At 38.8% G+C, this 12,715-nt stretch overlaps 1 protein-coding gene across 2 annotated transcripts in view; it reads left to right on the plus strand.

Annotated features, from left to right (window-relative positions):
* Window positions 1-6,061, plus strand: part of plekhf2 (pleckstrin homology domain containing, family F (with FYVE domain) member 2) — a 23,082-nt gene extending 17,021 nt beyond the window's left edge. For both annotated transcript variants that reach the window (XM_014030298.1, XM_014030299.1), the window contains exon 2: window positions 1,550-6,061. In XM_014030298.1, coding sequence (XP_013885752.1) covers window positions 1,561-2,301 — 741 coding nt within the window. In that variant the 5' untranslated portion in view covers window positions 1,550-1,560 and the 3' untranslated portion in view covers window positions 2,302-6,061. The remainder of the gene's footprint in view (window positions 1-1,549) is intronic.
* The last annotated feature ends 6,654 nt before the right edge of the window (window positions 6,062-12,715 follow it).

A 12,715-nucleotide genomic window follows, 5' to 3' on the forward strand; every position in this document is an offset into this window, starting at 1 on the left:
CTAATAATCGGTGCATTCCTGAGGGTGTACTGAGGTGTCACCAGCTAAAAGAAGGTGACGTAAAACCAGGCATTTAGCGAGAGAATTAGCTAGACAGCTAGCTGATAAGAGGAAGCTAGAGGGGTGTCGTATGGACACCTTGACACCCCTCTAGCTAAATGCCTGGATTAGGCTTTATTGAGAAAACAGCTTGAGAACTTGAAACACAGCCTTCCTTTCTTGTTTTAAACACGGCTGAGCAAAGGAAACATTTTTTGTTCTGCTACCCCCTTTTTGAAATAAAAAAAAAAGTGTTCTGTTCAGCGTTGATTGCTGGTTTGGGAGGCTCCAGCCTGTATTTATACCACTCATTCTGTGCCCTCTGCTCTCTGCTGATGGGAGCTGGTTGCCCAGCTTTGGGCAACATGTCAGAAGCTCTGCCGTCCTCTCCGGGGCTTTGAAGGCAGCTCACTCCATTACTCGGGGTTATTAGTGTGCAGATCACTGTGGAATTGAGCCAAGATGTGAAGGCATTTGCTGGCTAATTAGCATAGTTTTTAGTGCCCTCTTTTTGGTTTTCTTGTCTCTTTTTTTTTGGACTGGAAACCAAGATTAAAATCAAACCAGCACTTTGCCTCCTGCATACATTACTGTTTGAGTGCACTCTTCCACCTTTCATTTCATCAAACAAGTGCATACAAATAAAAACATTTTTTCAGAAGCCTGCTGTTTGTGTAGACTGGACATGCACAGATTTTAGTTCTGTGGGCCGAAACCTATTTCTAGTTCTTGAAAGCGTTGACCTTAACAGTTTTTGCTTGTATATATTTATCTTGAAGAGTTGCAGCAGCATTGTCACTGTGGTTCAGTTTGTTGTTGGTAGTTTATATTCTGTCCACTTTTAAGCCTTGCTGTAACATTATAGTAAGATTTAGGCATCAGATCAAATACAGAAAAACTGGCACTATTTGAATATTCACAGCTGAAGGAAACAAAGTGTAAATGGGGGGAAAAAACAAGTACACAGTCTGAAACTCAGCTGAGGGGTTGTGCATTGCCAGGTCTCACAGGATGTTTGCTGTTTCCTGTGTCTGAACTTAGTATTCAGCCCTCCAGGCTTGCCCAGAGAGCCAGTACCCTTAGATGTCCATCATCACTGACCTTTGACCTCCTTCACTGTGCTTTAACAAAACCAAAATAAAAGGCAACAAATTCCGCTCTGCTGTCATGTGGGTCACAGATGTCTCCATTATTGTCAAAGCTCAGACCCACTGTTCTTACTACTTGCTGTATTTATTCATGTATAATACTAGAAATTTTACCCTAAAAATCATCCATAAAGTAGGGGGGTAGTATTATACACGGGTTATTGGTGATTAGATTTTTTTAATGCTTTTTAAGCTCAAAAATGATTGTATTATACATTAATAAATACAGTAATTAAGGTTAGTTAAAGCTTGATAAACATCCATGAGTTTTTCTTTAGATTGAAAATATTTCATTTAGCAAAGCTGTCAGTGAAACAGAATTTTCCGTTTCAAAGTTTTTCTTCTTTTTGATTCCCCAACAGGAGAGGTGAAGATGGTGGACCGGCTTGCTAACAGCGAGGCCAACTCCAAGCGGATCGCATTGGTGGAGAGCTGCTTCGGTGCCGCGGGCCAGCCTCTAGCCATCCCGGGCCGCGTGCTGATCGGAGAGGGCGTCCTCACCAAGCTCTGCCGAAAAAAGCCGAAAGCGCGTCAGTTCTTCCTCTTCAACGACATCCTGGTTTACGGCAACATCGTCATCCAGAAGAAGAAGTACAACAAGCAGCACATCATCCCGCTGGAGAGCGTCACCATCGACACGGTGCCGGACGAGGGCGAGCTGCGCAACGGCTGGCTGATCAAGACGCCCACCAAGTCGTTCGCCGTCTACGCTGCCACTTCCACGGAAAAATCCGAATGGATGAACCACATCAGCAAGTGCGTGCGGGAGTTGCTGCAGAAGAGCGGCAAGGCCCCGACGGGCGAGCACGCCGCCGTCTGGGTGCCCGACTCCGAGGCGACCGTGTGCATGCGCTGCCACAAAGTGAAGTTCACCCCGGTCAGCCGCCGCCACCACTGCAGGAAGTGTGGCTTCGTGGTCTGCGGTCCGTGCTCGGAGAAGAAATTCCTCCTGCCCAGCCAGTCGTCCAAACCCGTCCGTGTGTGCGAGCACTGCTACTCGCTGCTGATGTCCGCGGGCCTCGGGCCGCGCTCAGATTCCATCACGCTGCCGGGCTCAAACTTCAACAACAACACCCTGTCGGACGACGAGGACGAAGACGACAGCAGTGACTGAGAAACGCCCTCGTTTCTCCAGGACCTGTCCCCGTCCCCGCACCGAGGAGAAAACACTCTTCCCTCGTACCATTACGTCATTACTTTGCTTCTTTTCTCTCGCTGATTGAATCATGATCCACTGTGAGAAGAATTTAATCTGAGGATTAATGCAGTATTTCACTTTGGAGTTTAAGTCTTTCGATGAACCTAATTAATGTTTTCTTCCACTGTTTCTAATATAGACACTTTCCTGAGAACAGTAACTCATCAGTATAATGTGGAGTTAGGTGGATGACCAGCAGAACTCTGGGTTAGGTCTGTTTCTCACAGACTGCTCAGTTCTACTCTCATACCTCTTCATTAGGCTGCAAATATTCACTACAAAAAAACAAACAAAGGTGCTAATGAGACTTTTAACCTGCACTGTCCTCCTTTGTTTTGTTTTTTTCTTAATGGTTTCTTTCTTTTTTTGTAGTAAATAAGGCGATAATTTAAGTTTATATTTTTCCATCTATTACCTGTACATATGTTACACCAAGCAGGGTTCTATTATAACAGATTGTCATTTTTCCCCCTATTTTTGTACACTTGTCCTTAAAAGAAAACAAAAATCCTTTTATATTAGTGACAAAATGTAGATATTACGCTAAACCTATAGATTTTCTGAACCTAATGCAGTTGCTTATGACAAATCAGCTGAAGCTCATCTAAGTGAGCCTTTATTTTCTTTTAACACATTTTTTTCTATTGTCAGCAGTTATTCCAAAAAACTAACTCTATTCTCAGCCTATACTGTCATGTAGTGCCTTCTAGACAACTGAACTATGCTTTTAGGAAGGAAGAGGTTGTTTGTAACCTAACCAGGCTGCAAAAAAAAAAAAAAAACATGGACTTCATAGGTTGACTCAGAAACACAGAAGGCAGGTTCCTGACCAGCAGGCACAATAAAAAGGTTAAGTTTGGCCTCGGAGATGCTTGAAACACTCAGGAAATCTTAAAAGGCAGATTTGACCGTGAGGGTTTATTTTGCCTCGTCCAAACCAGTGCAAGAATAGAAAGCAGCGCTGGTCCCAGAGCAGCTGACATACTGCCTCATGAACCAGTTCAGCTTAGTTCATGAGATGGAATAGAAACACAAATGCAACTTTAAACATGCAAAGAAGCCATATAAATGTCTCATATCAACACAGCATTTACCCCGCCCCACTAAATAACTAAATAAATAACAGGAAAAACGTACTAATAGAGAAGACAATAACTGAGAAATATTGTTCATTTTATAACCCCTGAGGTGTACAGCTGCCTCGCTGTGCTCGTTTGATTATACGTCCAGTGTTGCATGGATTTGTTGTTAACGAACTTTTCAGTTAAACCCACTTAAGAATTTCTGGATTTACTCAAAAACTAATTATGAAGTGGATGCTTGTTGTTTTGATTTGTTTAAAGTTTTTTTTTCTAATTTAAACAGAAACAGTGATGGGCCATAGATAAAATAAGGTCTTTAAAATTTTTTAAAAAAAGTAGAGGTTCCCTTGTGAATAATTGAAATGCAATAATCAGAAAGTGTTGGAGCCTGTTTTGTTTTTGTTTATGCTCACGTATTTCTGTGTTAAACTGTGTGTTTGTAACTCCATGTTCAGCTGAGGTGGTTTTTCTGGAATGAGAGTCAGGAAATTCACGCGGCGTCTTCCTGCCGGTTACTCCTCCCTCCGCTTGCTCTGAGGTCAGATGGCCACAAGCTGAGTCATAAAACAAACACGCCTCCCTCTGAGAGTGAGCGATGCCATCCTTCCTTCCTTTCTCTTGCACCACCATGACTTAAAAAAACCGTCTCTGGGATCACATGACGCCGAGCGTGACGCGAGTCATGTGATCCGTCACCGAAGCAGAAACTGAAAAGGCCTGTGGCTGGACTGGAACCAAGCCACCTGTCACCACCAGCAGCAAGTTATGTTCTGTCTGTGTCTGTTTTAGTGATTTCTCTGAAGAGTTTCATTTCTTTAACCAGCAGCCCCTCCTATTAGAGGTTTTTCCAGTTTTACTTGTTTCCTAATAACTCAATTTTCACAGCTCTTGTTTTAAAGGGAACAACTTTATTGTTAAGTAAATGCAAACATAGATGTCAAACACAAGAAACTTTATCTTTAAATCTCAAATGAAGCAGATCCTTTCATGTGAAGTTTCTGTTTGGACTGAAGAGAAATTTCAGCATTACTTACACAACCTCAACCATGAAACTTTTATCAGCGGGAATGTTTTTTTAAAGCTGGAAAAACATTAAAAATGTAGTTTTTTTTTTTTAAAGAATCAAAAGGTGACACTCTCAGCTTGATCTGGACAAACAATCAGGGTTTGATGCAGCACAACGTTTTGATGATGCAAGCTCAGATGAATAATAGATCTAAATGTTCTTTTTCTGAAAAGTGAACCCGACAGTTAACCTTGTATTCCGCGCTTTTGTCATATTTGCTTTAATTTAAGCAGAGCTGCCGTGTACTGGAATGAAACTCCTCAACAGTCGCACAAAAGTAATTGGATTTCTCTGAACACATTTCAGAGACACAATGTTTCTGAGGGAAAAAACGAGTTTTGTTGCCTGTACAAGTAAATTTCACAAGCATCTTCGGATGATAATTTAACTTTTATTTTATTTTTTGTAAATAACAAATCTGTTTTTTCTCTATTTTTACAGTGTTGGCATTTAGTAGTGCCTCATTTGAACTGCAGCTTTCAAAAAGCACTATAGAATGGAAGAAAGGGATTTTCTTGTTCAGACTTTAGATTTTTTTAATGTATTGTTCATGTTGCTACAGTAAGGGCAGTGTCTGTGAGTAGAGGAATTATCAGTTATTGATCATTAACTAGCTGACCTTTATAGTTACTGTGGCTGAGGTCCAGAAGCACAAAGTGGGGCCTCTGGTTTCCTGTGGATTGCACCTCAAAGTGAACATGTGGACTGCTACCACATACTGTCAGCGCCACAGTGACTCTGTGTTGTTTTAATCCTGATGATTTTCGTACGTGTGCAGATTTTTTTTTTTTTTTTCACTTCTGCATTGATAACTCTGAGGTCTTCCTGTGCGCCTCTTCTCCTTCCTCCTCTCTGGAAAATCTCAAGGGCTTTTCTTAACACGCTCTCAGCAAAAACAAATCAGACAGGAAAGTGACTTTATAAACCAGGCACGGCGTCAAGAGACGGCGCTGAATTTATCAGGCGAGATTAAATCACAGCCAACAGCATCTGCGCTTCAACAGACTCTGTCCTGCAGGGAGGTCGGAGGTCAGCAGCTGACTGGAAGTCGAGGCAAAGGTGCGTCGAGTTTCTGTGTTTTTATCCATGTTAAGGTATCTGATCAGTCGGCCTCTCCTCAAGGGGATCATTTGAATACAATGCTTGGTTTTACATAAAGGTGTGGAAACAAACGGATGTTTTCATCTGTGGAAAAAAATCAGTGAAATGTGATACGAGAAAATTTGGCTCAGCAGCAACGCTCAATCAGACTTCTTCATATGATCTGCACCTGAGTGATTAAAAACAAGTCTCTTTAACTCACCCTACATCCTCCCAATATTACCTCAGATTACTTATTATTTTCTCCTTGCTCAAAAATGAACACCCTGAATGTTTTTCTTTTTTTTTAACCGCACACGGCTTTGTTTACAATAATGATGCTCACAAATCTTATGTGTAATTTGATTTTCTTTAGAGGGTTTATTTTAAATAGCTTGGTGGTGAAAGAAGTGCAGAAAGGTATTAATAAACACTTCTCTTCAGCTCAGATTCTGTGTATTTATTTTTTATTGGCGTTTATTCCCTTTGAGCTGCATTAATAAGTATACATGGGTGAAGCAATATTGAAGACTGTAAATAATCTACCGTTAACTCCGGGGTTTATTCCAGGAAATCTGAATATGAATATTTCAGGGGCTTTGAAATGTAATCATTTAGGTTTAGTTTCAGTTCTGTTTCATCAAGGGAACACGACAGCCGATCTGAGTTCGTATAGATAACAGTTCAGTGTTAAGTGGGTCTGAAATTTGTGATCACGTGGTCTGTACTGTTGCTCAATTCGACCATAAAAGAATATTTATTCATCTTAATGTTGGGTCCTAAATATGTCCAAATACGTCTTAATGCATTGTGTTACAACTTAAATTTGTGTGTGTGCTGAGTTGTGCTTCTGTCCAAAGATTTCAGATGGTATCTTGCTGTAACAAAACTCAAAACTAAATCTGCTGGACAGATATATTTACAGTCAGACAGCCTTATTTGTGATAATAATCCAGGTGATCTGTTCCTAAAACAGACTTATCATAGTTATTAGAATGATTTGAATTGAAATTTTAACCAAAGGCAAGAAAATGTGTATTTTGAAAGCAATTCTTCAGTGGCGTGTGACTAAAATTTGTAAAAACCCTGTGAAAAAGTAAACATTGTAGCTTCATTGTTTAGTAAAAATATGTTTATACAACAAAATATATGTGTACCCCAGAAACTGCAATTCCATCTAATGCAGAGGTTCTCAAGCTAGGGTCCCTGGAACCCCAGGGGTCCGTGAGAGGTATCTTGGGGGTCCTCAAAAAATTTTTACTATAATGTTAATTTGATTTTTATTTTCATTTTAGTAAATATTTTTGAGGACCCCATAGATACCACTCGCGGACCCCTGGCAGTTTGAGAACCTCTGCCATAGACATTGTTCTTGGCTACCAATGCACCAAATTTCCACTCCGTTTTTCTAAAAATGGCTGAGTTGTAGCCATTTGAAATTAGCTTTGGCAGCCATCTTGGATTTTTTTATTTGAAATCAAATTTTGTAAACAGTTATTTCTTGGCTATTACTATGCTTATTTTCAGCTGTGCGTGTTTAAAAATGGCTAAATTATAGCCCTCTGTATAATTAGCATTTGTTATCTTGGGACTAACAATCAGCATGTTTTTTGGATCATTCTTAGCTAGAATCACACAAAAGTTTTTAATATTTCTTAAAACAAGATAAATTACAGCCATCTTGAATTTTGAAACCCGGCATAGTTTTATGTATATGTGCCTCCCTAATAACCACATTGGCCACCCCTGTGCCACCCCATGTAGAAATGTTTAGCTCCGCGCCTGGATGAGAACATTTGGCTTCAATGTATTGTTGATGCACATAGAAACTTCATTTGACAAAAAAAAGTAAGTCCTCTTATTTTAATCAAAACTGTTGGATTTCAGCCCTAACAAGAGACGGAAACATAAAATCTTTTGTAGGAGCTGAAAACAGAACATATTGAGTCTAGAGCTGCCACAAACGATTATTTTTATAATCGATTAATCACTGATTATTTTTTTCGATTAGTCGACTAATCAGATCATACGTTAACTGAATATAAAACATACAGCTTATCGTGCCAGAATGCAGCTGTTTTTACATAACCATGGTTAGATTTTAGCTATATGCTAACTAAAAATAATTGCTGTGGAAGGCAAGTTCTGCTCTGCAGATATTGCACAGGTTTCTCTTACATTTTCTTGAAATGATCCCACACTTTGAGCTCCGTTGCCAGGTAGCCATGATACCAGAGCCTGTCTGTATAATGTCTTGTGACGTCCACGGCCTACCCCAGTTACCACTGCTGTGCATGTGTGTCAAGGACAGAAAGGCAGATGTGGCAGTGGAAGGTGTCAAAGCAGTTTGGAGAGAAAAACAAAGTAAAGAACAAAAAAAACCCAAAAAACGATTAATCGATTATTAAATTAGTCATCGATTATTTTAATAATCGATTAGTTGTCGATTAATCGACTAATCGTGGCAGCCCTAATTAAGTCGCTGCTCAATAAATGATGTTTGATTGACTGAAGCAGAACAACCTGTGGAGTTCGTGTGGCTCAGAGTAGGGGTGCAACAATACATGTACCCGTATTTAACAGTGCTGTATCGAACATTACAGATTTTTAAATTTTATTTTATCAACTTGTCTCCTGAAGATGCTCTGTGTTGAAGGATCAGTGGATCTGTGTTCGACTACTCCACCTAGGCTGCATTTTTTAGCGCAGGTCCACTGAGAAACTTGCTGTTTCAGCAACATTTAATTTAAAAACTGTACTTTTGAGGTTAAATAAATGTTCATAATTAATATAAATAAATTACAAGTTAAAAGAGGCATGGGAATTTCTCTTTTTTGTATCGAAAAAATATCGAACCGTGAGACTAAAGTATCGAACCGAACTGTGAATTTCCTGTATCGTTGCACCCCACCACCATCAGAACCAGGGCTGATGTCATCATTGCCATGACTCAAAGCAACCAGAACTTGAAGAATATTTGATCCGCAGGTTGGTCTTCAGTTTGTTTCATTTTTCTTACAGGAACTTTTGACTCGTGTCTTTATGAATTTTAAAGATTTATCCTCTTGGTGACAGTTTTTTTTGTTTGTTTGCTTCCCTTTTGTAATTATTTGACAGAAAAGATCCAAGTCATTTTGAAAATCTTAAAGGGGCTTCAACCAGAATAGACCCTGCATAATTTTCAGTTGATAAAATAAAAATCTCATCATTTCTGGTTCTAATTCCTATGTAATGTGTGTATATAGGGCGCTGTCATTGACCTCACTGAAGAACAAGCGTCTCTGTGACAGTGGACAAACACAAAGAGATGGTGACAACAGAGAGGAATTAGCTAAAACGTATAATGTTTGAACTATTCACAGAATACATTGTATATGTTTTTGGATTATATCAAGTAAAAAAATTTTAAATTTTTCTAAATCCGTAGCATGCCAATGTGAGCTTCAGCAGTGGATCCACAGACCGACAGTAAAAGTTGTTTTCATGTCTTTGTCTCAGATTTCCACAGGTTAGAAATTTTGGATTGAACAGAACCGTTGCTTGAGCAATGTGTTGTTTGCACATTATTTATCCATCAGCATGTCGAACAAGACGTTAGCTGACGTCAGTTGAAATTGTAAAATTGTTGCAAGTTCTGCTGAGTAAAAACTAAAGCCTAATGGAGCGTGTTAAAGCTAAAGTCATCTTGGGGCACCATGGAGAGAAAGTAAACGGGCTCCAACGAACGAACGAGGGACGGTAATGTTAAGGAGAACAGAATAAACTGGGATCTGAGCAGAACGCTGACATCATTTTGTGATTGCTCATCTAAACTCATCAGTTATGTCACATCAGCTCCTGTTCTGGCAGTTTGTGTTCTGAGGCGGCCACTCTTTAGTGGACCACATTTTGGTGAATTTACCAAGAAAAATAGATGACCCCCCCCAGAGTTTAAGCCCTCAGATTTGCCTGTCCGCCGCATCAATCGGAGTGGCAGGTAATAGAAACAAGTGGTTGCCATTAGTGAGCTGATAATGGAGGAAAATTGCTGTAATCATGTTGGTTTTTCAGAAAGCTAGTAATCCTACGGGATGATAAAACTCCAGGTCACTTACAGGTGATGTACTCTAATTAGGCACAGTTGCTATAAAAATATAAAAATGATAAAGCTTTAACTCTTTGAAGCACATGGCTTCTGCAGCACAAAAATCAGGTGAAATCAGTCTTTTGTTTGGACAGAAGTTAAATTCACAGTCTCCAACAAGATGAGTCAAAGGATTTTAATTATAGGTTCAGGAGTTCAAGAATTAAAAAAAAGGCTTTTTCAGCTTTTTGTAACCAGTTTTATCATGATAATTTTGGATATTTTTAGCATCTTTTGACTGTAGTTACTCTGCATTACCCTGCCTTTCTTTACTGCAAACCATGGTAGAGTATCTACAATTCTTTAAAAAAATAAAAACTTCTATAATTTTTGTTTGTTTTTCTTTGCTTTAATAATTCCTAACACAAATGTAAATGGTTGTTTCTATGCAGGAAGTACCAGGTAGAGCTCAGTTATTGTTTGTTAGCAGTGCTCAGCTGTAATGAGACGAGGAACAGAACGTTTTGTGTTTAGTTGAAGTTAAACACGAAACATCAAAGTTAATTACAACCATAACACTCATGTGGCCCTCGGTAAAAATGAGTTCGACATCCCTGACTTAGGTAAAGGAAAAAAAATAAATAAAAGCAAGTAACAAAATGTAAAACAACTTATTTGTTTCCTGCATACTGTAGATAAATTAATAGTTAGAACATAAATAGTACAGGCTGAGAATAGGGGAACAAACTATTGTTTTTCTTTAAATGGATCGTTGCACTGTTTTACTGAACCAAACACAAAAAGAATAAAAACAAATAATACAGGGTAAACCAGTGGTTCCCAAACTTTTTATCTTCTGACCCACAAAATATCCATGGCAAAAACTTGTGCCCAAATATTACTGTTCTGAGTACATGAACTTTGTTAATAACCCTAAAAACACAGGCTTTTTGACAATCTAAACAGCTTATACACAAATATAAATACTTATTTATACTTATTTTGTGTTTTTGTAATAGTTATAGGGAAAATATTACATCAGCAATTATTTTATTACCCTTTAAATTGATTTCTGGAGATTATTCAAGGTGCTTCATGACCCATAATTGGGTCCCAAGCCCAACTTTGGGAACTAAAGTGCACTGGTTCCAAAACTTTTCAGCTTTTGACCCACAAAATAACAGTAGCAGAGACCTGTGCCCACAACTATTTTTAGGTGATAAACATTTGTATCAGGTCAACTAAACATGGGCATAGTAACAATATTTTTAAACTACATTTATCCATTTTAAATACACTAATCTCACTCATTTGTAACAACTAGGGCAAAAATGTAATTAATTCATAAAATCTTTTCAGGACCCCACCTTGACATTTCGGGACCCCATTTTGGGTCCCGACCCCAACTTTGGGAAACACTGGTGTAAAGAATAGTGATTACTTTGATTTATTATTATTATTATTATTTATTTATTTCATTTTTGGAGGTGTTAACTCTTGGTGATATGTCTCTTACAGATGTTTGTGAGCTCAGAAATTGCTCATTCCGTTTAGATATGTAAACTGTTTCCCAGAATAAATCACTCCTTTAATAATTAAAAGTTTAATCAAGAAATGACTTCTCAGCTTCTTCTTGGTTTCCCAGCATTTCCACCCGCTGGTGCCGTAATTCAGCCGTGGCCACAGTTACCAGAAGTCACACAGTTTTACTGTTTAAAATTAAAAATGATATATTCTGTTTGTGAACTTGAGTCTGTGGGTTTGTGACTTCTCTGTGCTCGTGCTGCTGGTAGAATTAGCAGAACTGGCTCGATGCTTCAGGTTTACTTATTGGAGGCAATGTTCCCATTCCTGGAAAAAATAAAACAAAAAAACAAAGAATAAGAAAAGTATTTTAAATGTAGCTGTAATTTTTTTTCTGGTTTGAGGACTGAGAGGCTGATCAGTGAACAATAAGGCCTTAACGTGGTCTTTGTGATTTTATCCCCTACAAATTTTTCATATCAAAGCACGGCGAAGCAAAGCTGAAATGATGGCAGTTAGCTGAACACCAGTTATTATTAACCACGTGGCAGAACTCCCCACTTCGTCTTGTGCATAATGGAGTCCAATCAGAACCTCATTCAGAGCCGGTCTGGGTATATTCTGACTCAAATACTTTTTTTTCTCTCTGTTTTTGCTGTATTAGGCACTTTCTCTGCAGCCTTGAAAGCTGAGCTGGGATGCTTTTAAAAAATAAACACTGACGACTCGCATTTTCTCAGCAAGTTCACTTTTCTCATTTTGGTTCCAATTTAGCTTGAAAGTGGCTTTTTCCTAAATTATTTTCATGTTTTTCTTGTTTTCTTTTTGGCTTCTTGTACCTGAGGAACTGGCTGTCCATCAAGTCGTTTATTTTCTCTTCCTGGGGTCTGTGCTCTCATGTACTCCAGAATAATTTAGTCTCAGAGAGGCTGTTTGTGCTGAAAAACAAAGGCAAGCAATACTGTTTTTGTCCACGTTTGTCTTACAAAAAGATCTCATGAACCACTGGATGAGTTTTAATGAAACTTAAAAAACGAATTGGTTTATAACCGATTAATTTTTTTCATTCAGTCCAATTCAAGATGACTATCAGCTAAATGACATTAGCCAACACAAAAATGGTTATAACTTAGTCAAATTTACAAATACTGGGCCTCATGCAAGAACATGTTCGTATTCTGATCCTAAATTTCTCTTACTTTTGTTCGTACAAAGGGTTCGTACGAACATGTCACGTCAGATTCAACAAACTCTTCTATCTTCAGGAAAAGTGTGTAAATGAGCTGCGTAAATTCCACCTGTTCGTATCCAGCTGCTCGTGCACGAGAGAGGAGATTAGCATAACTATCACCCCCAAAAACACCATATAAAGCTATTTTTCCTGCCTCAGATATCAGGAAGTGTCCAATCAGGAAAACTAAAGCGAAAACTAAAAAAAAAGGAACTTTACGAGTTCAGAGATTGAAGTCCGTCTGTCAGAGATCCAAAAAAGAAAATCTGTCATTTTAGCAGCGT

The sequence above is a fragment of the Austrofundulus limnaeus genome, unplaced genomic scaffold (assembly GCF_001266775.1).
Source record: "Austrofundulus limnaeus strain Quisiro unplaced genomic scaffold, Austrofundulus_limnaeus-1.0 Scaffold1036, whole genome shotgun sequence".
NCBI lineage: Eukaryota > Metazoa > Chordata > Actinopteri > Cyprinodontiformes > Rivulidae > Austrofundulus > Austrofundulus limnaeus.